This window comes from Schistocerca cancellata, chromosome 7 (assembly GCF_023864275.1).
Source record: "Schistocerca cancellata isolate TAMUIC-IGC-003103 chromosome 7, iqSchCanc2.1, whole genome shotgun sequence".
NCBI classification, from domain to species: Eukaryota; Metazoa; Arthropoda; class Insecta; order Orthoptera; family Acrididae; genus Schistocerca; species Schistocerca cancellata.
The window spans coordinates 306,684,829-306,710,027 of record NC_064632.1 but is presented as its reverse complement, the minus strand read 5'-3'; the positions used below and the strand labels follow the sequence as shown (position 1 = coordinate 306,710,027).

At 37.5% G+C, this 25,199-nt stretch overlaps 1 protein-coding gene across 1 annotated transcript in view; it reads left to right on the top strand.

Moving 5' to 3' along the window:
- LOC126092472 (multidrug resistance-associated protein 1-like) overlaps positions 1-25,199 on the top strand; it is a 409,434-nt gene that overhangs the window by 344,687 nt on the left and 39,548 nt on the right. The window contains exons 26-28 of the mRNA XM_049908086.1: positions 6,246-6,372; positions 24,799-24,897; positions 24,980-25,129. Of these exons, the coding sequence (XP_049764043.1) occupies positions 6,246-6,372; positions 24,799-24,897; positions 24,980-25,129 (376 nt within the window). The remainder of the gene's footprint in view (positions 1-6,245; positions 6,373-24,798; positions 24,898-24,979; positions 25,130-25,199) is intronic.

The following is a 25,199-nucleotide window of genomic DNA, read 5'->3' as shown; positions in this document are numbered from 1 at the left end:
GAATAATGAGTGAAAGCTGAGTGAAGTACTGCTGCATTGGTTTTAAAAATGGTCATAATAATGTTCATGATGGGGACCACAGTGGTAGGCCTATCATTGTGACTGTGAAATAGTGATGCAAATCGACAACAAAATACATGAAAATGGTTGTTTCTTGATTACAAAACTTTCACAATATCTTCCACAAATTTCACAGAGTTTGGTGGATATAATAGTGGCAGAGAAGCTTCATTACTACAAATTTTGTGCTAGGTGGGTTCCCAGAGTACTGACAAAAGATCACAAAAAAGTGGAGACTGGCTGCAGCACTGCCCTTCCTTGAAGATCATGAGAAAAATGGTAACAAAGTTATCACTTGTATCATGACTGGGGATGAAACTTGCTTGAAGAATGTCAGTTGTGAAACAAAAAGGCAGTCAATGGAATGTGGACAGTCAAATTCTCTCAAAAAACCAAGGAAGTGTTTGCAAATGCTGTCAGCAGGAAAGATCACTACTTCTGTGTTTTGGATTCTCATTGACTTCCTTGAACATTGCACAACAATTAAGTCAGAGAGGCAGTGTCAAGCACTGACAAAGTTAAAACGGGCAATACAAAACTAGTATCGGAGAAACTTAGCACAAAAGTTTTGTTTTTTCACAACAATGCATGTCCACATACTGATAGTCATATCCAAGGCTCCTAGGGGTTTTTGGGTGGGAGGTGTTTGAGTATCCATGTTACAGTCCAGATTTGGTGCTGAGCAATTGCCACCTCTTCCCAGCAATGAAGTCATGGCTTGCTACATAATGCTTTGATACTACTGGCAAACAGCTTGCCATTATAAGCCAGTGGTTGCAATTACAGGTGGCAGATTTCTAAAGAGATGATATTGAAAAACTTATGCTATGGTATGACAAATGCCTCAATTTGAATAGTAATTATGTAGAAAAATAGCTTAAGAGTGCACCTTTAAAATACAATTTGGTTTTTCCATAATGTTAATCTTTTATTTCAAAATGTCTGTTGCTTACTTGATAGGCCTTGTACGTCACCATGATGTGTATGTTTTATCTGATTTGATTTGGTCACTCCTGTATTCAGGGGTGGAATCAGCTCTGTACCCAGGGCTGCGTTCATATATTCCTGATCAAACAAACATCCAGACATACTATGGTACTTCAACTTGCCTGTTAAATCAACCACTCTTGATGCCATAGAGAATATCTGGGTCCATTTTGAATATGTAATGAATTGTAGCTGTCAGTTTACCTGCAGTTTGATAGCTCTACAGGATCCAATGGATCCAATCAGTGAGTGCCTTCAGCTGGATACTGCTTAGCTGGATGAACTTGTGGACTCTCCTTCTCAGCAGATGCCATTATCAAGGCTAGAGGCAGTGTTCCACAGTATAAGAGTGATTTCTCATGGGGTGACTAATGTTTTATCAGGTTTGCTTATGTCAGTGAATATGCATACGGGGGAATAACGCTTTCCCTATAATTGTCACACTAGTGAAACAACAGACACAGGCTCCTACTGATGTGATTCTATCCATTTCTTCTTTGTGGAGGTTTCCAAACTCAAGCTCTGTGATATTCTGCTCTGAAAGTTGCACTCTTGAGATCCCAATGTTGTTTAAACATATGGGCAAATATGCACTTCAGTCCTAGTTATGGCTCATTGCCTGTCATCCATATTTATTATTGCCTACCAGCTCTCTGGCACCACTCATTGAGAGATGGCTGGTGATTTGTGCCGCAGTGTTTATGATTTGGCTTGATCATTGAGGCAAATCAGTACCCTAAAACAATTGATGATAATTATGAGTATATGCTGGAAAGCAACACCCCCAATTTTTTTCTGTGAAAACTCTTAAAGCTTTTTGTTAACAAGTAACTCTCAATTGCCCACAAATGGATTATCCACTATGTGGATTATCCATGACCTATTTCTCCCATTTTTTCCCTGCTGAAAATTTCCCATTAATCTGGGAGTGGTTGCAGGTGTGTGATAATCTAACATTACAATAGAATTGTAATAAACAATGTGCTGGTCAAACACTGCAAGAATTGCATTGTATTTTGTTTCAAAGTAGTGTAAAGTAATGTGAAACTGGATTATACTGTATTCATTGTAAGTACTGAATTTCACATACACTCTGATGATTAAAGTAGAATTTGTTATAAACATTAGTTAATGACTTCAATTAGGATACTGTAATTAATTTTTGTTTTTGAACAACCCTATTCCATTACAGTGTATTTTAATTAGGGATTATCTGCGGAATTCAATTATCCATGTTTTTCAAATCTCCAGTTACCTTGGATAATGGAGAGTTTACAGTAAAACAAACTTTATTAACTTCCTACATGTTTTTATTCATGTCTACATATTTATTTCTCAATAGAGTCACTCTGGTGACAAACGCATTTCTCCCAACAAAAGATCAGTTTGTTGATACTGTCACTGTAGAATGTTTGACAGAGACACAACCTAATCTCTGCTAGTGCCATTTCATCACTATCAAAGTGAAGTTCCTGAAGGTGTTCTTGAAGTTTTGGAAACAGATGAAAATCAGATGGGCCCAAATCAGGGCTGTGTGGAGGAACAATGAGAGTGAATCCAATGTGTCAGATTGTTGCTGTTGTTGCACCATTTGTGGGTGGTCCACCATTTTTATATTGAATGAGATGATGCTCCATATGTGGACAGACACTTTGAATTCAAAACTTGATTACAGCATACTGTTTCTCACACACCGACATAGTTACATTACTCACCACCATGTTACACACTACAATTCAGAGCCCTCTAGTAGCAGAGGACTGCAAATACATAGACGTGAAATAAAGATGTAGAATGTTAATAATATTTGTTTTATTGAAAAATATTTGAGAGTTTTCAGACAAAAAATTCAGAAGAATTACTGTTCAATTTTCTATGCTCATGAAGCATTCTGAAATCTTTAGTTCAGTTGTCAAGGGAAGCTGCTTCTGATAAAATAGTAACTGTAATTATGCATTCAGGGCTAGTTACTGTGGAGTTTCAAATGCATGCCCTCTGCAGAGAATGTCTTGGCTTTATGATTAAAATAAATGATAAATTGTGGAATTGTCAGAGAACAACAAGTTATCATGAAGTGAGTTTCTGATGTCCACTAACTGTTTCGCTAACTGTAGTTGTTTGGGTGACGTGGGAAGGAATATCAAGGAGAGATAGAGGTGCGTAGTGTTTTGTGGAATGGCATGAGTGAAATGGAATGCTCCAGATGAACCTTTAATACATAATACAGATTTATGATTTAACATATTACCAGAGGTGCAATCACCACTTTAGTGGTCTATGTTTATATCTCAGTTCATCCAATACTGAAATGTAAAACTGGAGTTTTCTTTATGGGAAACATATGACATCGCATAGTCATAGTAAAATTATGTATGCCATGTTGCAGCTCTTCATAAGGCAAACTAAAAAACTGAAGTCTGTATCTGCCCAAGAAACCATATTTTTCACCATCACTTAGTGGGTGAAAATGCATAGGGAGTCAGATCTTTGTCTTGTCCCTAATCACTTTCTCCATGGATTTCTGGCATTGATTACCTTGCTGTTCTCAGGGTAATTATACATAACCATCATGAAATGGTTACCTTCAATTATCTTGAAATTTTCTTCAGCACTGATGGGAAGTGTAAGTGTTTGTGTGCCTATTTACCACATAAAATGTGTCCTATATGGCAAGTGATAGTTTTTGCCAATACTGCTATGTCACACCCTAGATACTGGAGATGGGATACCTGTTCTATTAATATGTTATTAATGATTGTCTTAGTCCTAATAGGGCATTATTCTAAAAAGTCATTGTTTTTGTTTTTATTGTTGATAATTTAGGCTTATATTGTTTAATCTATGCTCTGATATTTGTAGTTTGTCTTCACTGCCCTGTATGATTACCTGGTCATCAGCAAAAAGCATTGTATTTAGGAATTTGACATAATATTAGAAGAAGAGAAAGACATAAAGAAGAGAATTAACACCTATCAACATGTATGTGGCACAATAAGCAGAACACAGAAGAATGGAACTAGAAGAAATACCAAAATTAAATTATATTAAGTCATGGTATAATCCACAGTACTGTAGAGAGCAGAAAGTTGGACATTAAGATCAAAAGACCTAAGACAACTTGAAACATCAGAAATGAAGTTCCTTAGGTCAGTGAAAGGTTGCACAAGAGAAGACAGAATAAGAAGTGTAGCAATATGGAAAAAACTGGGACTATAGACATTAATTGAAAGTGTAATCCAACAAAAGCAGGAGTGGAATGAGCATGTATTGCACTTTTCATCTCAGAGAACTCCCCAACAAGCAATGGAATACAATGCCATTGGAAAAAGGAGTGTGGGAATGCTGAGGAAGAATAGGTGAATAAGGCTTAATCCTGGATTGGCAGAAGAAGATGTAGAAGAATATCACTTTTTCTGTTCTGCACAGGATGCTCTGTTGTTATGCTTTCATTTATATTACTTTTTATTCCAGTGTGTTCATACAGTTTATAATTGTTATTGTGAATCTTAGATTAAAATTGCACATGAAAGTAAAGTAAACGTTGTGAATGCCTACTGTAACCCACAATAATGATTTCCATTATATATGAGAGTCGTTCAATAAATACTTTTAGAGACCACTTTTTTAAAAACTAAATAAATAGTGGCCACTTAAAAATAAATAGTGACTACTCTTTTTTTAAATAACTGTTGATATATTTTTGCTGCTTCACATTTGACATTTATTCTGCATGTGTGCAAAGTTTTGAACAATGCCAACAAATTTCAGAGGCATAATGAACCATCAAAATGGCAGTCTATGCAAGACACTCATTACAAGCAAATTCCTGTAATTGAATTCTTGTTTTTGGGAATAGAAACCATGGTGAATATCCATAAACGTTTGTGTGTAGTGTATGGCAATGAGGGAGAGCTGTTTGGTAATGGATAAAGAGAAATAAAGCGTCAGGAAATGCAGAAATGGACTCCACAGTTGGCCGCTTTCAAGACATCCCATAACAGCCACTGCTACTGACATAATGAATCATGTGAATGCCATTAATTGTGCAGACCAGAGCATTCCAACTTGACAGTGAGCTCTACATTTATCATGGAGTATTGGAAATGAATATTCACTGATTGAGATTCTTGGATATTGAGAGGTGTGCTCAAGGTGGCCCCCCTGAATGCTCACAACAAATCACTACATTCAAATAAATGCCATTTTGTCTTAAATCTTAGAGCAGTTTGAGGCAAATGGAGAGGTCTTTCTGTCACAGATCATTATGGATTATGGAAACTGGGTGCATCTCTTTGAGCCAAAAGTAAAAAGGCAGCCAGTGGAGGGACACTATCTGCAATTATAAAAAAAAGAAAAAAATTCAAGGCATCTACCTCTGCTGGCAAAACTATAATGACAGTCTTTTGGTTTATGATGGTATCAGTCTTGTGGCTGTGTTACCAAAATTGTCAACCGTTTATTCAGAGGCATATGAGATATAAACAACAATTTCCAATGTTTTTGATCTCTCAAGAATCCAAAAGAAAGCTTGTTCAAACATAATGAGTGCCCACACACATCACAGATCACATGAACACATCAACGACTTGTATTGGACATCATTGTCTGATCCACCCTATTGTCCAGATCTGCCATCCTCAAACTTCCATGTGTTTGGGCCACATAAAGATTCTCTATGTGTCACACACTTTAAAGATGATAATGTAAATCATGCAGTGACACTTGACTGTGAGCACACTGCAAGAGCTTTCACCAACAGGGAAAACATGCTCTTATGCAAAGCTGGTGTAAGGCCATAGGACATTACGGAGACTAAAAAGGTAAATATTACATGTAAAAGTCATGTTGGTGATATTGTCACCATATTCTAACTCTTCAGGATAAATAAGTTTTGAAAAAAAAGTTGTGGGGCATTATTTATTGAATGATACTGGTATATTTGAGCATCTGAGTGCAAAATTGGTCTCTGATTTACATAGGTATTCATTACATTCTACACACATCTAATTGTTGTTTTCATCAGCATCTTTTATTTTTGAGTGTAGTACACCCTTATTGTGAAAGATGAAAATTTAGTAATATGGAAATCTTACTTTCTCATGTCCATTAGTGAAACGATATGATTACTGTTTGATTTTTCTCTTGCTTCCCTATATATGTTTTGAATCCTGAGTAAAAGATTTTCTGTGTAATTCCAGATGGCTTGCAGTCAGATTAGAGATGATTGGCAATTTAATAATTCTATTTTCATCGCTGTTTGCAGTATTGGGCCATGATTCCATAAATGCTGGTATTGTGGGATTATCTGTCAGTTATGCTCTCCAGGTATGTGTAAAGCACTAGTTTAGGAAAATACATCTATTCTTTCATTTACCAATAAAAAAGTTCACCAGAAGATAGTTTTAAAACCATATTAAAAGATGTAGTTTGAACTGTCCCATATGCATACAGTGCAGAGAGAGAATGGGGAACACAACAATCAAAAAGGATTATCAGCATCTGAAAAAAGGCTGTAATGTATAGGTGGAGGCAAATGGGCAACAGAACTGCATGTAAGTAAATAAGAAGTATTTGATAATTCAAAGATAAAAATGCAGGATATATAACAAGTTTAAGGCTTCATTCTTGATTTTAAAACATTGCAAAATTTTCGCATGAACATGAGTCCAAAAATCCTTGGTCAGGGAGGTATGAAAGGAATTCCTTGTAGTGACTCCTGGTTGTGTAATGTATCTCGAATTTGCCTTTTTACTCACTTTATTCTTTACTGTTAGTCATGGCATTTTTTTATTATTTTTTCTTTTTTTGTCAGTAACTTGATAACAACATTCCGACAAGTGGGTTGGTTGAGGGGAGCTTCATTTCGTGGCCTGCCTGATTTCCAGATTGTAATCCAGTCATTTTTTATTTGGGGACTTTTAAAATACTTGGTACATTTAACTCTAATATCCAGTGTTGATGTTCTAAGGGAGCATACCCGAAATAGATGTGACCAAATGCACAACACACCAGGAGTTTTCCACAGTGTATGGCAAAATATGGATGCAGGCACAGGAGACCCATGGAAGCATGAGGTGGTCACTTCGAGCAATTTCTGTGTATTCGGATTATTAATTTCTATTTATGTAAATGTGTTTGTTTAACATATTATTATTGTTCTTTGAATATTAAATCCTTTCATATCTCCATAGTGAAGAATATTCAAACCAATGTTCATATGATCCTTTCATAATGTTTTGATCTCAAGAATAAATCTCTAAGGTTTCTGACACGTGTTTTTATACACCCTGTATAGCAAAGAATGTCAGGTCCAAATATAATTCAAGCATTTTTGTAAAGAGATATACCAAAGAAAGTGAAGAATAAACTATCTGAAATCAAGGGGTTGGATTTTTTTTCATATATGCATTCTTGACTGAATGGAAACAATAAGTTATTATTGAAGTCGACAGATTCATTGTCTAAATAGGGAAGAAGTATATGGCACCTATGATTAAATAACATATTACAACTGGGTATTAAGGCCTTACCAAATAACTGTCTGTGCTAAAAACTAACTCTTTAAATCTGTCCATAAACCAATAGTTTGCTTTTTGATGATACCCCATACTCCATTAGGTGAATATCTGGTTACATATTTGTGATAGATTTTTCTCCTCCTTGTCCCCCTCACAGCATTACTATCTTTGACCATCTAGCACCTCTCAAGAGTACTTTACATCAGTGAATTGATCTGCCTCAATATACCATCCTTTACACTGAATTCCAAGTATTTCTAACAATTGTTAACTGTCCAGGCACACAAAAAAATTATGTGCACAGTCAAAGCAACTTGTGGAATTGTAAATCAGCTGTTCAAAAGCTGGGTATCCTAAGCTCCTGTCCTCCACTTTGCATCAGTTGCTGTGAAAACCACCTAGAGAGGAGTAAGAATCATCCTGTGTTTACTAAGTAGAGGGAAAAAGTTTGCAATTGAAGACTACCAAATAATTCTTACAGTGGAATAACTGAACTTTTAGATCAATACAGTTCTCAATGTTAGCTACATAATTAGCCTCACAAGGAAATGGTTCAACCTGACATACTGAAACCTGCCCTGAAAATTTTGATGCAGGAAGAATATACTAAGAGGAATATATTGACAGAATTTAAACTGCAAAGATGGACAATAGGTGTGTTTATAAGGATACTGGAGAACCATTTATAATAGTGGTTTGCACAGCCCTTCCCTCCTAGCTTGCAAATCAGCAAATGGTTGTAAGCAGCTGTGATGAGACTGTAATACAGCATAGTGTGGGAGCCACACTGAAATTCCAGCCACTTACAGCATACCAAAAATATCACATACCATTAATTTTCTTTTTAACATTGTGTTCACATGATCACCTAAATTGTTGCAGATGTAGTTCTCACGAAGGTGACTAATCAAGAACAAAACTCATGGCAAGTTGTGATTTCAGATTGTAGACATCTTTAACACTTTAAGTAGAAATGAAATACATTGGAATGGAATAGTACACATACCTGCATTGTTTTATAACAATTTGTAGTGCAGTTATTATGATTACATTTAATTCTGTATATTTTTACTCACAATGGAGTGGTATCTGTTGAGAGGCCAGACAAATACATGGTTCATGAAGAGGGGCAGCAGTCTTTTCAGTAGTTGCAGTCTGGATGATTTACTGATCTGGCCTTATAACATCAGCCAGTTTAGCCTTGCTGTATTGGTACTGTGAGCAGCTGAAAGGAAGAAGAGACTACAGCTGTAATTTTTCCTGAAGACTTTCAACTCTACTCCGTGGTTAAATGATAATGGCATCCTCTTGGGTAAAATATCTTTGGGCAGGGACTACTCAGAAGCACATTGTAATCAGGAGAAACAAAACTGGCATTCTAAGGATCGGAGTTTGGAATTTCAGCTCCCCTAATCGGGCAGGTAGATTCGAAAGTTTACAAAGGGAAATGGATAGGTTAAAATTAGATATAGTGGGAATTAGTAAAGTTTGTTGGCAGGAGGAACAAGACTTTTGGTTATGTGAATACAGGATTATAAACACAAAATCAAATATGGGCACTGCAGGAGTAGGTTTAATAATTAATAACAAAATACACTATGTGCTCACAAGTATCTGGACACCCCCAAAAACATACGTTTTTCATATTAAATGCATTGTGCTGCCACCTACAGCCAGGTACTCCATATCAGTGACCTCAGAGTCATTAGACATCATGAGAGAGCAGAATGAGGTGCTCCGCATAACTAACGGACTTTGAACGACATCAGGTGATGGGGTGTCACTTGTGTCATACATCTGTACTGAGATTTCCACACTCCTAAACATCCCTAGGTCCACTGTTTCTGATTTGATAGTGAAGTGGAAGTGTGAAGGGACATGTACAGCATGAAAGCATACAGGCCGGTAAATGCCAAGTGATGCCTCTCTTGGTGTAAGGAGAGTAAACATTGGACAACTGAACAGTGGAAAAACATTGTGTGAAGTGGTGAATCACGGTACTCAATGGGGTGGTCTGATAGCAGGGTGTGGGTATAGCGAATGCGTAGTGAACATCATCTACCAGAGTGTGTAGTGCCAACGGTAAAATTCGGAGGTAGTGGTGTTATGGTGTGGTCATGTTTTTCATGGAGGGGGCTTGCACCCCTTGTTCTTTTGTGTCGCATTATCACAGCACAGGCCTATATTGATGTTATAAGCACCTTCTTGCTTCCAATTGTTGAAGAGCAATTCAGGGATGGAGATTGCATCTTTCAATACGATCAAGCACATTTTTATAATAATGCATGGCCTGTGGTGGAGTGGTTACAGGACAGTGACATCCCTGTAATAGACTAGCCTGCACAGAGTCCTGACCTGAATCCTATACAACACCTTTGGGATGTTTTGGAATGCCAACTTCATGTTAGGCCTCAATGACCGACGTCGATACCTCTCCTCAGTGCAGCACTCCATGAAGAAAGGGCTGCCATTCCCCAAGAAACATTCCAGCACCTGATTGAATGTATGCCTGCAGGAATGGAAGCTGTCATTAAAGCTAAGGGTGGGCCAACAGCATACTGAATTTCAGCATTACCAATGGAGAGTGCCACGAACTTGTAAGTCATTTTCAGTCAGGTGTTTGGAAACTTTTGATCACGTAGTGTAGGAACATGGGTAAGCTACCATGAATGGTATATTGTAACCAAGATAGACACTAAGCCCACACCTGTGTAGGAACATGGGTAAGCTACCATGAATGGTATATTGTAACCAAGATAGACACTAAGCCCACACCCACCACAGTAGAACAATTTATATACCAAATAGCTCTGCAGATGATGAGATAAAGGAAATTATTCAGATAGTTAAGGAATATGAAAATTTAATAGCCATGGGGGATTGGAATTTGACTGTAAGAGAAAGTAGAGAAGCAAAAGTAGTAGCTGAATATGAACTCAGGGAAAGGAATGAAAGAGGAAGCCATGTGGTGGAATTTTGCTCAGAGCATAATTTAATCATAGTTGACACTTGGTTGAAAGAAGGTTGCATATGTGCAAGAGACCTGGTGACACTGGAAGATTTCAGATTGGTTACATAATGGTAAGACAGAGATTTTGGACCCAGAACTTCAATTGTAAGACATTTCTAGGGGCAGATGTGGGCTCTGATTACAATTTGTTGGTTATGAACTGCAGATTAAAGCTGAAGCAACTGCAAAAGGTGGGAATTTATGGAGATGAGACCTGGATAAACTGAAAGAACCAGAGAGTTTCAGAGGGAACATTAGGAAATGACTGACAAGGATGGGCGAAAGGAATACAGTAGAAGAAGAATGGGTAGCTTTGAGAGATGAAATAGTGACGGCAGCAGAGGACCACACAAAAAAATATTGAATTTAACTGATGAAAGAAGAAAATATAAAAATGCAATAAATGAGGCAGGTGAAAGGGGATACAAACTTCTAGAAAATGAGATCAACAGGTAGTGCAAAATGGCTAAGTAGGAATGGCTAGAGGACAAATGTACGTATGTAGAAGCATGTATCACTAGGGATGAGGTAAATGCTGCCTACAGGAAAAGTAATGCAACCTTTGGAGAAAAGAGAAACATCTGTATGAATATCAAGAGCTCAAACAGGAAACCAGTCCTAAGCAATGAAGGGAAAGCAGAAAGGTGGAAGGAGTATATAGAGGGTCTATACAAGGGAGATGTACTTGAGGGTAGTATTATGGAAATGGGAGAGGATGTAGATGAAGATGAGAAGGGAGATAAGATACTGTGTGAAGAATTTGATAAAAAACTGAAAGACTTCAGTTGAATCAATGCCCCAGGAGTAGACAACATTCCTTCAGAGCTACTGATAGCCTTGGGAGAGGCAGCTGTGGCAAAACTGTCCCATCCGGTGAGCAAGGTGTTTGAGACAGGCAAAATACCCTCAGACTTCAATTCCAAAGGAAGGTGGTGACAGATGTGAAAATAACCAAACTATCAGTTTAATAAGTCACAGTTACAAAATACTAACAGGAGAATGGAAAAACAGGTAGAAGTCAACCTCGGGAAGACAAGTTTGAATTTCAGAGAAATGTGGGAACAAGCAAAACAATACTGACCCTACAACTTATTGTAGAAGATATGTTAAGGAAAGACAAAGCTACATTTCTAGCATTTGTAGACTTGAGAATGCTTTTGACAACATAAGTTAAGTAAAGGCAAACCTGCATTTATAGTATTTGTAGTCTTAGAGAAAGCTTTTGACAATGTCAACAGGAACACTCTCATTCAAATTCTAAAGATGACAGGAGTAAAATACAGGCAGTGAAAGGATATTTACAATTTGTACAGAAACCAGATGGCAGTTATAAGACTCAAGGGGCACAAAATGGAAACAGTGGTTGAGAAGGGAGTGAGACAGGATTGTAACCTATTCCCAATGTTATTCAATCTGTACATTGAGCAAGCAGTAAAGGAAACAAAAGAAAAATTTGGAGTAGGAATTTAAGTCCAGGGAGAAGAAATAAAAAATTTGAAGTTTGCTGATGATGTAATTCTGTCTGAGAGAGCAAAGGACTTGGCAGATCAGTTGAATGGAATGGGAAGCGTGTTGAAAGAAGGATATAAGATGAACATCAACCAAAGAAAAATGGAATGAAGGCAAATTAAGTTGGGTGATGCTGAGGGAATTAGATTAGGGAGTGAGACACTTAAAGTAGGAGACGAGTTTTGCTATTTGGGAAGCAAAATAACAGATGATGGTCGAAGTAGGAAGGATATAAGATGTAGACTGGCAGTGGCAAGAAAAGTGTTTGTGAAGAAGAGAAATTTGTTAACATTGAGTATAGATTTAAGTGTCAGGGAGTTCTTTCTGAAAGTGTTTGTGTGGAGTGTGACCATGTATGGAAGTGAAAAATGGACGATAAACATTTTCGACAAGAAGAGAATGGAAGCTTTTAAAATGTGGTGCTACAGAATAATGCTGAAAATTAGATGGACAGATCATGTAACTAATGAGGAGGTACTGAGTAGGATTGCAGAGAACAGAAATTGGTGGTACAACCTGACTAGAAGAAGGGATCAGTTGGTAGAACACATTCTGATGCATCGAAGGATCACCAATTAATACTGGAGCTAAGCATGGGGTGTAAAAAGCATAAAGAGAGACCAAGAGATCAATACAGTAAGCAGATTCAGAAGATTGTAGATTGCAGTAGTTACTCAGAGTTGAAGAGGCTTGAGCAGGGTAGAGTAGCATGGAGAGCTGCATCAAACCAGTCTTCAGACTGAAGATCACAGCAACAACATTGTTACTGATAATGAACCAGTTTCTTTTTTATAGTAGGTACAAAAATGCGTAATGTATGTTGGTTGAGTGACAAAACAAACATTTTCCATATACCAGACACACCTAACAGAAGAAAAGTTATTGTATTTAGACATTTCACAGTAATTACTAGTTTTATTTAGACAAACTTTGGACAGAGTAAGAAATGGTCCTAACTATGTTCTGTTGATAGTGCTGTGTACCAGGCATAATTGACAAAGTTTGTAAAACTTGGCAGTGCAGACTGATAATGCAATAAATGGCTGAAGTTTAAGAATTCTCTATTGCTGTTATACCTGAAATGACATTGTGAATTAGAAGTTATATTATCCAACAACTTCCCAATCACCTTAGTTGTAGGAGAACCTCACATTATACCAGCAGTCTCTTTGCCTACATCCTGAAAAAGCAATGAATTCTCCATTATATTTTGGGCATGTTGCCACACAAAGACTACTTCTTCAACTGATATTTTGATTGCGTATAATCCAGCCATCCAAAGCATGACTCATTAGACTGATGATGAGATACCAAGCACAGCCTTATATGCTCCACTGTGACAGTACTGCACATGCAAATCTGTTGGGGATATGTGAACAAACATTTTCCAGCGTGCATAGTGGTGCACAAGATATGATGTGCAGAGTGAATAAGACTCTATGGAATATATATGTTCCGTGTTTGTTGATGGGGCAACATAATATAATTTGGTAGTCAGATGTATTAATATGTGTTGTGCAAATAAAGCATAAGTTTATTTTGTCCTTTAAATCATGTTACCTGTCATTTAGCTGCATTAACCTGCATAAACTACAACAGGTTATGGGCCCAGGTACTGCATTAAAGTGAAATAATAAGCTTTAAGGTGATGTGTATTTGCACAAAAGGTGTGCCGAAGTTCATATAAACTTGGATTGTGTATGCTATATGAAGAAGAAAATAACTGTAAAATGTGTACAACACAGACACCGCAAATGAGCAGATTGTAGGACCTGAAAATTACGCGACCTGGAAATTTGCCGTTGAGGAGTATTTGCACTTCGATGACTTATGGGACATCGTAAATGGTAAATTGGCACCTACAGAAACAAGTTTTGCTACTAAGGATCGGAAGGCGAAATCAAAACTAATCATTTTGATTGATCCAGTGAATTATGTTCACATAGAAAAGCCTTTGTCAGCAAAAGAGGTATGGGACAAACTGAAAAACGCATTTGAAGATGGTGGTTTAACCAGAAAAGTAGGATTACTTTGTGAGCTGATAACCACAAGATTGAATAAGTGTAAAAGCGTTGATGAATATGTGAATAAAATAATTTCAACCTCCAATCATCTGAGGCGTATTGGTTTTGAAATCGCGGATGAATGGATTGGAACTTTATTGTTAACTGGACTACCAGAGAAATATTCGCCAATGATTATGGGTTTGGAAAGTTCAGGAATATCCATTACAGTGGACTGTGTTAAAGTAAAGATTCTACAGGACGTGAAGAATGAATCAGATTGTAACATTTGAGAAAAAGAAACAGCATCTGCTTTATATTCTAAGTACAAGAAGAAGAAGCCAATAAGATGTTTCAGATGCCAGAAAATTGGACATATTTCTTCAAAGTGTAATGAAAAGTTAAGTGTAAAAGAAAAGAAGCATGTTAATTCTAGTAGTCCTTAGAGAAAGACTACTGATAAAGCTAAGGCATTTTCTGTTTTTTACTCTTTTAATGAAGCGAGTGATGATCATGCAGAATGGTTCCTAGATTCAGGAGCATCTGTGCACATTACCAAAGCTCCGTCTGGTTTGTATAGTGTTCACTCAAGGACTGACATTGGAATTTCTACAGTTGACAGATCTAAGTTAAGGTGTGAAATCGCAGGAAAAGTGGATCTTAATTTGCTTGTGACTGGGGAAAAGGAAGTTATTACTGCTCATGATGTACATTATGTAAAGAATATTTCAACTAATTTGTTGTCAGTAAGTGAAATAGTAAAGAAGGGTAATAAAGTTATCTTTGATATAGAGGAAGCCAAAGTGATAGACTCTTGTGGTGATATTGTAGCTACTGCAAGTAATGTAAGAGGTATTTACAAAGTGAATACAGTTCAAAATACTGGTGAAACAGGAAATCACTCTGTTTATGCTGCAAATGGTTTCTTGTGGCATAGGAGACATGGACATTTGACGGGGTCCCGGGTTCGATTCCCGGCGGGGTCAGGGATTTTCACCTGCCTCGAGATGACTGGGTGTTTGTGTTGTCCTCATCATTTCATCATCATCCAGGAAAGTGGCGAAATTGGACTGAGCAAAGGTTGGGAAATTGTACGAGCGCTGATAACCGCGCAGTTGAGCGCCCCACAAACCAAACATCATCATCATCATCATGGACATTTGAATAGGAAAAGTATGACTTTACTGAAGAATATGGCAACTGGGATGGAAAATTATGGAATGAATAATGTTCAATGTGAGGTGTGTTTACAAGGGCAGCAGGCTAGCTCAGCATTTAAATCGAATCAGAGCAGATTTACCGAAGTCTTGCAACTCATACACTCAGATCTCTGTGGACCTATGGAGAATGAATCCTTAGGAGGAAGCTTCTATTTTCTGACATTCGTAGATGATTTTTCTAGATACATGCATGTTTATTTTATAAGTAACAAGGATCAAGTGAATTATGTATTTGTCATTTATTGCAAAATGGTCGAAAGACAGACCGGGAAGAAAATTAAAAGCATTAGATCAGACAATGGATCAGAATATGTAAACAGATGGTTTAAGGAACAGTTGAATGGAATGCGTATTAGGCATCAGACTACCATTTGCTACAGTCCTTCTCAGAATGGAGTTGCAGAACGAGCCAACAGAACCATTGTAGAAAAGGCAAGAAGTATGTTAAGCGATGCTGAACTACCTAAGTGTTTTTGGGCTGGGGCTGTGTCAACAGCAGTGTATTTAGTTAACAGATCACCTACCAAAGCTGTGAGACACAAGACACCTTATGAAGTATGGACTGGAAAGAAACCAGATCTAAAGCACTTAAAAGTCTTTGGATGTGAAGCCACAGTTCAGATTTTAAAACCATTAAGAGGAAAGTGGGATGCAAAATCTCAAAAATGTATTTTTGTTGCCTACTGTGAGGATTCTTTATAACCCTGTGAATAAGAAGATAATAAGTAGTAGAGATGTAGTATTTTTGGAGTATTATAGACCTAAAATAAAGGAAAGTAGTCAAAATGACACAGTAACGCAACCAAGCGTAACGTGTGATAGTGCTGAAACAGAGATGGAAAATGAAACAGAGGAAGACGAGAATAAAGAAGAAGCTGATATGCTACCTGAGAATCAAATTGAGGAAGAAGACTCAACAGAGGAAGTTAGTTTAAGGCGGTCTTCACATATAGCAAAACCAAAAGAATATCCAGATTATGAAATGTATGCTGCTCAAACAATCAACAATGAACCAGTCACAGTTGATGAAGCTTTAGCAAGTTCAAATTCTCACGATTGGAAAAACACTATTGAAAAGGAGTTGCAATCTTTTGTGGATAATGATACATATGAATGGGTTGACATGCCTGAAAATAAAAAGCCACTGAGAACAAGATGGGTGTTATTATTAAAAATCCTGAGAGAGCAATACCAAAATTCAAAGCCACATTGGTAGTTAAAGAATATTCCCAGAAAGAAGGAATAGATTACAATGAAACTTTCTCACCAGTGGTGAAGTATTCATCATTAAGATACCTTTTAGGTCTGGCAGTAAAGGAAGACATATTAATGCATCAAATGGGTGTGAAAACAGCCTACCTGAATGGAAGACTGGAAGAGGAAATATATGTGATTCCACCTGATGAAGTTAAGTGACCTTATCAAGGGGCAAGGAGAATTTGGGGTTTCAATAATGGCATATATGGATTAAAGCAAAGTGGCCATTCCTGGAATAAATCTTTGCATAAAAGTTTGATAAAACAAGGCATGTTACAGTCAAAGGCAGATCCCAGTATATATCATAAAAGGTGCAATGAAGAAATTGCAATCACGGCCATACGGGTAGATGATTTTTTATTTTTTATTTTAACCAATACTGAAAGCCAGATGGACTTTTTTAAAGAAAAGTTACGATCAGTATTTAATATTCATGATTTAGGGGAAATTAATCAATACTTAGGTATGAAGATTCTAAGAAGTGCCAACACAGAAGAATTATTGATTGATCAATCTCTGTACACAAGTAAGATCTTGAGTTCAATATGGGAAAATGTAAACCTGTTTCTACTCCTATGGAAAACAATGCAAAACTGCTAATAACTTATGTTGACAAGAAATGTAAGGAAAGTGTACCATATTTGGAAGCTGTAGGAAGTCTACTGTACTTAGCACAGACTTCCAGACCAGACATTGCATTTGCCACAAATGCAGTAAGCAAGTTTTGCAGTGATCTGAGAGAAAAACACTGGATGGCAGTCAAGAGAATATTCAGATATTTAAATGGAACTGCTGATTATAAGTAAAAATATTCTAAAACTGGAAATGTAAATTTGGAAGTATACAGTAATGCAGACTGGGGACAAACATAAAAACATGCACTACAGTTTTAAAGGTAATACATGTGACCATAGTATTTATCTAGCCCCCACAAACTGTGCAGAAATAATGGGCATCATTAGCTCTCTAAAACCCTCTAATTCAGCTGGGCATGATGGCCTAAATATTAATGTTTAAAAGCCTGTAGCCAAAATGTCTCTGTACCTCTGTCTGCAGCAGTCAACGATATAATAGAATCAGGCATCTTTCCAGACAGACTAAAAATAGCGCAGGTAACACCCATTTTTAAGAAAGGTGACAACAACAAAATAGAAAACTACAGACCTGTCTCAATCCCTCCTGTCTTTTCCAAAATAGTTGAGAAAGTTATATACAACAGGATTATAAACTTTCTTAACAAACACAACCTGATGTTCAAAAATGAAAATAGATTCCTAAAAGGTAAATCAACTAACACTGCAGGTGCTCATCTAATTGAAGAGGTGTTAGGGGGTATCGAAAGCAAGGAACATGTGGCAGGTGTATACCTAGACCTGGAAAAAGCCTTTGATTGTGTGAATGTTGATATCCTATTAGACAAGCTATGGAATATGGGCATTAGAGGCGCTGCTTATATCCTAATAAAGTGTTATATGAGCAACAGAAAACAGTTTGTTCTACTTAAAATGGAAAGTGGTGTCTACAAATCAGAGATCACTTGCATAAAATATGGCATGCCCCAGGGCTCGGTGTTGGGCCCCCTTCTGCTCTTGATCTATGTAAATGATATTAAATACTGTACTATAAATTCCAAAATTGTTCTGTATGCTGATGACATGTCCATTGTGTGTAAAAAGGAATCATGTAATGAACTAGAGGCCGAGTGTAATAATGTGACAAAAGAAATTGTTCAGTTTTTTAATGAAAGCCACTTAAATGTAAGCACCAGTAAAACATGTTTGATGGAGTTTAACAAAAGTAGTTTGAATAATGAAATTAAATTATACATTGGCAACAAATTGGTAAAGAAAGAGTCTAGTGTAAAATTCCTTGGTGTAACAATCCAAAGCAACCTGAAATGGGACACACATATTGACTCTCTAGCAACTAAGTTGTCAAAAAATATATTTGCAATCAGTACTATTAGCAAGTTCTGTAGAGACACTGTAGTCCTAAAGACTGCATACCATGCTCTTTTCTCCTCTCACTTGAACTACGGGTCTGCAGCTCATTGTCGTGCGGTAGCGTTCTCGCTTCCCGCGCCCGGGTTCCCGGGTTCGATTCCCGGCGGGGTCAGGGATTTTCTCTGCCTCGTGATGACTGGGTGTTGTGTGATGTCCTTAGGTTAGTTAGGTTTAAGTAGTTCTAAGTTCTAGGGGACTGATGACCATAGATGTTAAGTCCCATAGTGCTCAGAGCCATTTGAACCATTTGAACTACGGTATTGAAATTTGGGGGGCAACAACCAAAGCTAATCTAGATAAGCTACTCATTCTTAAAAAAAGGGATATGAGAATAATCTGCTTCAAATACTGCCTGCACGTGTAAACATACTGTCTGGAGAGGGGGGGGGGGGGGGGGGGGAAGCTAGAAGCAGAATAGGAAATGAAATGAATCTTTATGTTTTGAGAGAGTATGTTCTGCTATTTGAGAATCACAAAGTGTAGTCAAATTTACAAACAACTTGGCGGTATGAGCTCACTTTTTAGTACAGTGCTGCACCCCTTCTGGCCTGTGTACCGGCTCTGTTGTAATTGGGAGGGTGACATAAAGCTACATACAGTTTTCTGAAGAAAGCTGGCCTACAACTATTGTAACTGGTCCACAATGTTCTGGATACTGGCAGTGGGAAGCAGTTGACATCCGAGCTGGTCTTAGACACCTTCTGTCGGGGGCAGATCTGGGAAACTTGATGGCCACGGAAGTCAGCGTCACACAGAGAGTTCATAGGGACATATATCACATGTGGGTGACCATTGTCCTGTTGAAAAATGGCACTACAATGAGATATAATAGTAATGATCCAAGATGTACATGACAAACTGTTGTGTCATCAGAAATCTGTCACTCGCTACCAGCCATAATCTGGTCATATTCAATGGCTCTTCACACCATGATGTCAAGAAGTAACACCAATGTGCCTCTCCAAAGCATTGGAAAAGTAGAAGCCCTCCCCAAATCATCACCAATTCACCAACGATTGTCATCCAGGGTTGAGCAGAACTGCGATTCATTGCTGAATGCATTGTGATGCCATCCGTCAGCAGTTCATCCTTCCCATTCATGGCACCATGCCAAATACAGGCACTGATGTTAACAGTGGCCTATTCATGAAATGGTAATTCCCTAGTCTGGCTGCTGTCCTTTGGCCAACAATGTGGAATGACACGAAATGTTACAGGAAGTCCCTTACTTGTTCCCAGATGGCAGGCACAGATGTGGGAAGGGGTTATTATGTGGATGGTGCACTAAAGGGCAGTCCTCACTTCTGGTTATCAGATTTGGTTGACTGGAATCTTTATGACAAGTATGCCTGCCCCCACATTCCCATGCAGTCCAACATCAGGCCATTGTCACGTCTGAATATCCTAAAAATCTGAACATTGCACAATTTGACCAGTTGGCCAATCAAAGACCAACATTGATGCTCCTTTGAAATTGTGTCAGGTGCTGATAATGCTGTCTCATGTATGTGCACCATTTGTGTGTCTTCCACAGTAGTCATCAACATCTGATGCTGTTCATGCCCCTTACACACATTGGAGCTTGAAACATAAACCAAGGATGCAGCAAATACTGAGATAGATACCTGGACTTAACACTGTTGTGGAAGGATAAAGATGAACATCACTAACAAAATGCCTTTTGAAAGTCAGTAGAATGTGAATGCTTTTCAAGGCTGCAGAACAAATGTACACAGGGAAAATTCATTATACTTATATCTCCAGGATATGTATTTGAAAGATATCAACTAATATTTGCTGTGGGAGCTACAGTTTGCAAATATGGACCAACCTTGGTGGTGACAGGGCCAAATTGTGGGTGGTCATCTGGACTATTAGCATGAAAAACTATTGGCAAATGTCACTTACCTTTTATAACAAACTACCAATTATTGGGATTTGTATTATTCATTTTGCAGATTATATGTGCATAGGTAAGTAATTAGAAAAGTCTGAAGGATTGTGCTACAGTTAAAAATAATATTTTCTTTTAGAATACACTATTACGCACACAATTAAGATTTTACCACATACCAGAACATGACATGGACCTAGTTCCCCCTTCAGACATCCCTGAAATAGTTTTCTTTTGTTCCCCTTGTAACATATCTACACCCAATTTTCTGTCCATATCTTTGCCTAACCCCTTTCCTTAGGAGCTGAAGGTGAATAATTTCCAAATCACCTAATGCTGACAGTAAAAGGAAATGATTTAGGCTTCCACCTGGGATGATTATCTTCAGAATTGTTCCTCTGTTTTGGTAACAAAACAATAGCTTACAGTTGAACATTGCCAGTAGGAACACATTGTTGATGGTACCATCCTAGCTGCCACCATATCTCAATAATACCATAGCTCCTAAGAAGGATCACTGGCCATGAGAGTTAACCAGGTTTATTTGAGCCAGGAAGATGGCAGATAAACATGAAGATGTGGTTCTAACAACCAAAAAGAAATTAGAAGACAAAATAAGTTACAAAAGGATCTCACACAGTGAGAGACAAATAAAAATAAAGATTTGCTATTAAATTTTGTATAAAAAACTGAGAACCAATCCTGATTGTCACAGCACTTCAACTTATACCAAATTAGGTGAAGGATTGCATTTGTTGTTCCAGCATTTGTTTTTCCCATATCAGGTCTGGTGTTGAAAGAGAAAGCAGGAGAGTTCTGCAAAACTCTGAAGACTGAGTGGAAATTTAATGCCTCATGACAAAGGCCGACTCACTATGGGATTCGAGAAATTTCTGTTCATTGCAGGAAAATTAATGCTAGCAACAACAGAGCTGATCCTTTTTGCAGTTATTCATTTGCATCAAACAGAACAATTTTCTACTTGAGCAGATTTGCCATGCTGGTGTACTAGTACTGTACAGGAAGGGCATGCCTCTCAGCTCGAGAGACAGTTAACTTTGTATAACCAAAACATATGAATTATTCATACAATATAAGGTCTGCACTAACTCTTATAATTAGGCACTTGCTGTAGTTGCAGTTAGCATGTGTGCACCATTGAAAATAATGGTATTGTAATAGTAGGTGTGATGGAACTTGATTGAACATTGAGAGACTGAGGATCTTGGAACCCTTACTAGACAATTCCCCCACACATTTCTACCTGTAAGAGATTTCAAAACACATGACATTGTGTTGGTCCTGCCATCACATGTCATCCAGCATTAAGTTAGTGCCAAACTTCTCAAGGATAATTTTGTATTCTGGAAAGAGGACAAAAGATGGTTCTCATTGCTGCAACATGATCATTCTCAGTCCTTGATATCAGTATCTTCTTGCCTGCTCTTGTGAATGTTCCTTAGTGGGAAGCTAGTGACCATTCCCGAGTATGGATTTGCCTCCCTGAAGTAGCAGTATATGAAAGGAGGCAGCCTAGATGGAGTCATTGCAGTAAACTGATTGTGTTTGAACACTGTGACAGCCTCTAGGGTAGAAAGGATCACATTGTCAGTGGAGATTCAGATGCATACCATTGGCAGAAAATCTTTTATGCCTCAATCATAATAACAGATTGACTTACAGCAAAGCTTAGTTGAGCATGAAAGTGGCTAATGTTGTCAGTTTTCCAGTGTGTGCATGCACAATGTGGCTCCAGCAGCAACAGCTGCACAGTTTTGTGCTGTCTGTCTACTCATTGCCCCTGTTAATGTAAAGTTGCTTTACAGGATCACAATAGCTGTCACATAACATATGCACAAAATGATACCATTTTATTGTTATATGTATATCTTAACAAAAGCAACAGGATATGCACTGTGTTTTACAATAATCAACATGATTCACTTTCAGTTGGCATTTTCAATATGAAAGGTGCCTCAAATGGATCTGAATCTCTCTTGCAAATAAGATAACTACAAAGATTAATACAATAAAAACTGCATAAGTATATACCAATCACTGAAGTGTGCATAAAGTATATCATACTTGTCCAAGAGTGTATTCCTTAATAATGAACTGAGATTTATTATTGAAGCACAGTAGACACCATCTTCTTATGGTGGTCACTTGTTTTCTTCAATTTGTAAACCATGAGACAGTTTGGTATGAAACCAGAGGAAGTTGCAGCATACAAGACAATAACTCTTGCACCCTTTCTTATGAGAATGACCATCATTTATCCACATTTCATCAAGCCACACAGTCGTCAAACAGTGCCTTAACAATACCTCTTAAAAATTAATAATGCGATGCGACAGTATCACTTCTCTCCATTATAATTTTAAGTCCAGTACTTTTTTGTACATGAAACTTAGAACCCTGACAACAGGCTTTGCTGCCACTGAATAAGCCTACCTAACACGCAGTTGGGTGCTCTTTTCTCTGAAATATTCACTGATAATATTCATGTATGTGGTGACAAACAGTGTCTTGTTGGAATGAATTCAGGTTCATTACTTGTTGTTCTATCTTCCTTCATTCTCCCTCTTCTTCCTCTTTTCTTTTTAAAAGAAAAAAGAAAAAGAATAAGAAAAAAAAGTTGTTCATAGGTTACATGTCAGCCACTTCCTCATTTGAACAGGCCTTTTCCTTACAAACTTTCATGAAGGCTTTTTTGTAAATCTTCAGAGTATCTACTGTTCTTTTGACTATCTTCATCAGAGGTAGTAGAGGTGTACCACTGTATCTCTCCCTCTCAAAATATTCACACTATGAGCACACAAACTGACCCATATGACCATGCAACAGATTGCTGAACTTTCTATTTAGCAACCACACTTTACTGCACACTCGAACTGCAAGATTCAGACATTCTATAGCACAAAATTTGCTCATCATCCAGAGAAACGAAGCACACAAATGAAATGGATCACAATTGATATGTTACAAGTCACATGTGTCACTTGCAATTGGCTATAGCAACTGCTATCTGCAGTAGTAGAATATTTAACAATAACCAAGTGCATTCACTGATTGGTTGTTGCTATGGTAGTAGTCCTGTAAAAAGCTACATTGATTACTTTGTTATTTTGATCCAGGTGTAGTATATGAAAATCCTATAGAGTTGTAACATATGATTCTTGACCATCCTCTTGGCTGTTGGGGATGCCAGATTGGGTTTCTAATATTTAGGTGGAAGGAGTCTGTGCAGCCTGGAACTGGTGAGTTGGTCTTCCCTTACAGTAATTTGTGGTCTACTCCTACTACGCTGGCTTAATGGCTACAGGTGACTTTCCCATGAAGGCTTGTGTTTTTCTACACCTGTTGGATACAGAATTTTGAAAAGTCCTGGCAGAAAGCAACACTTCACACAGGAGTGCTCCTAGTGAGAGCAGGAATCAGTCAATGAAAATGCCTACATTCTGCTTCTGCTCCTGAGCCTGCCAGGCTCCTGTATCTTTAGGAAATTATGTCCTTTGCATATAGTTTTAATTTTGGGAAAAATTAAAAAATTTGCTGGAGCTAGGTTAGGAAAGTAGGGTAGATAGAGCACAACAGGAGTCTGATGTTGTGCCAGACAGTTGCAGATAAGGAGCATTCTGTGAACTGACACATTGTCATAATGCAATGTCTAGGTCTAGTTTTCCCACAGTTCAGCCCTCCTCCTGTCAACAGCATCCCCCAAATGTGCTAAAATTTCCTGGTGGACTTCCTTGTTTACCATCTGACCAGGTGCCTTTGCAGTAAAAGAATTAAGCCAACATTATCTTGATCTTTGACCAATTTCCATATTATATTCTACTAGATCAGTTCAGTGTGAACTGATTTGAAGTGTCAGAAAAAGGGAGATGGATGTAATGTGCTTGTAGTGCAGATTTGCTAGTCTGAAGTTGAATTGCAAATATCTAGATTTTTCTTCAGGTACTTCAGTCATTCTTGTGAAAGAGACTTCCACTTTATGTTATGTAATATTAACAAAACAAAATTCTCATTTCTTACCCACCCCTTGAATTCTTCCATATAGAAGTAAGTAGTTTGATACAAAATATAATTCATATTTTAGTTGATTTTCTCAATACTTTAATAAATTTTCAGACTATTTAACTTTGAAAGAAAAAGAAATGAAATGCAATGGTATCTTGTGCTTTCATTTTTTACCATACTAATTTTTTTTACTTCTATAATTTGATATTGTGACTACTGCACCTTTTTTGTAGTTTTGCCATTTTGACTGTGGAAAAATACTGTAATAAAATGAAAAAAATATTTTCCTGTATGTTACCTTGTAATTATTGCAGGCAACACAAACTCTGAACTGGCTGGTAAGAACAATGTCAGATGTAGAGACAAATATTGTGGCAGTGGAGAGAATAAAAGAATACAGTGAAATTCCTCAGGTATGCTAAAGCTGTCTTATAGTTTGCTTTGATAGTTTGGAAGTTTGTCTTGATATAGACAAAGGCATATTCCTGATTGCAGGAAGCACCATGGGAAATACCTTCAACACTACCACCGATTGACTGGCCTTCAAAAGGGGAAGTGCAGTTCAAAGACTACAAAATGCGCTACAGGGAAGGCCTTGATTTGGTATTACATGGAATCACTTTCAGTGTGTCTGGAGGAGAAAAGGTAAAAATTAAATTTGTTCCTGTTTGTGAGATATTAATGTGTTTAGTTTTTAGTTTGTAAATTATCCTAA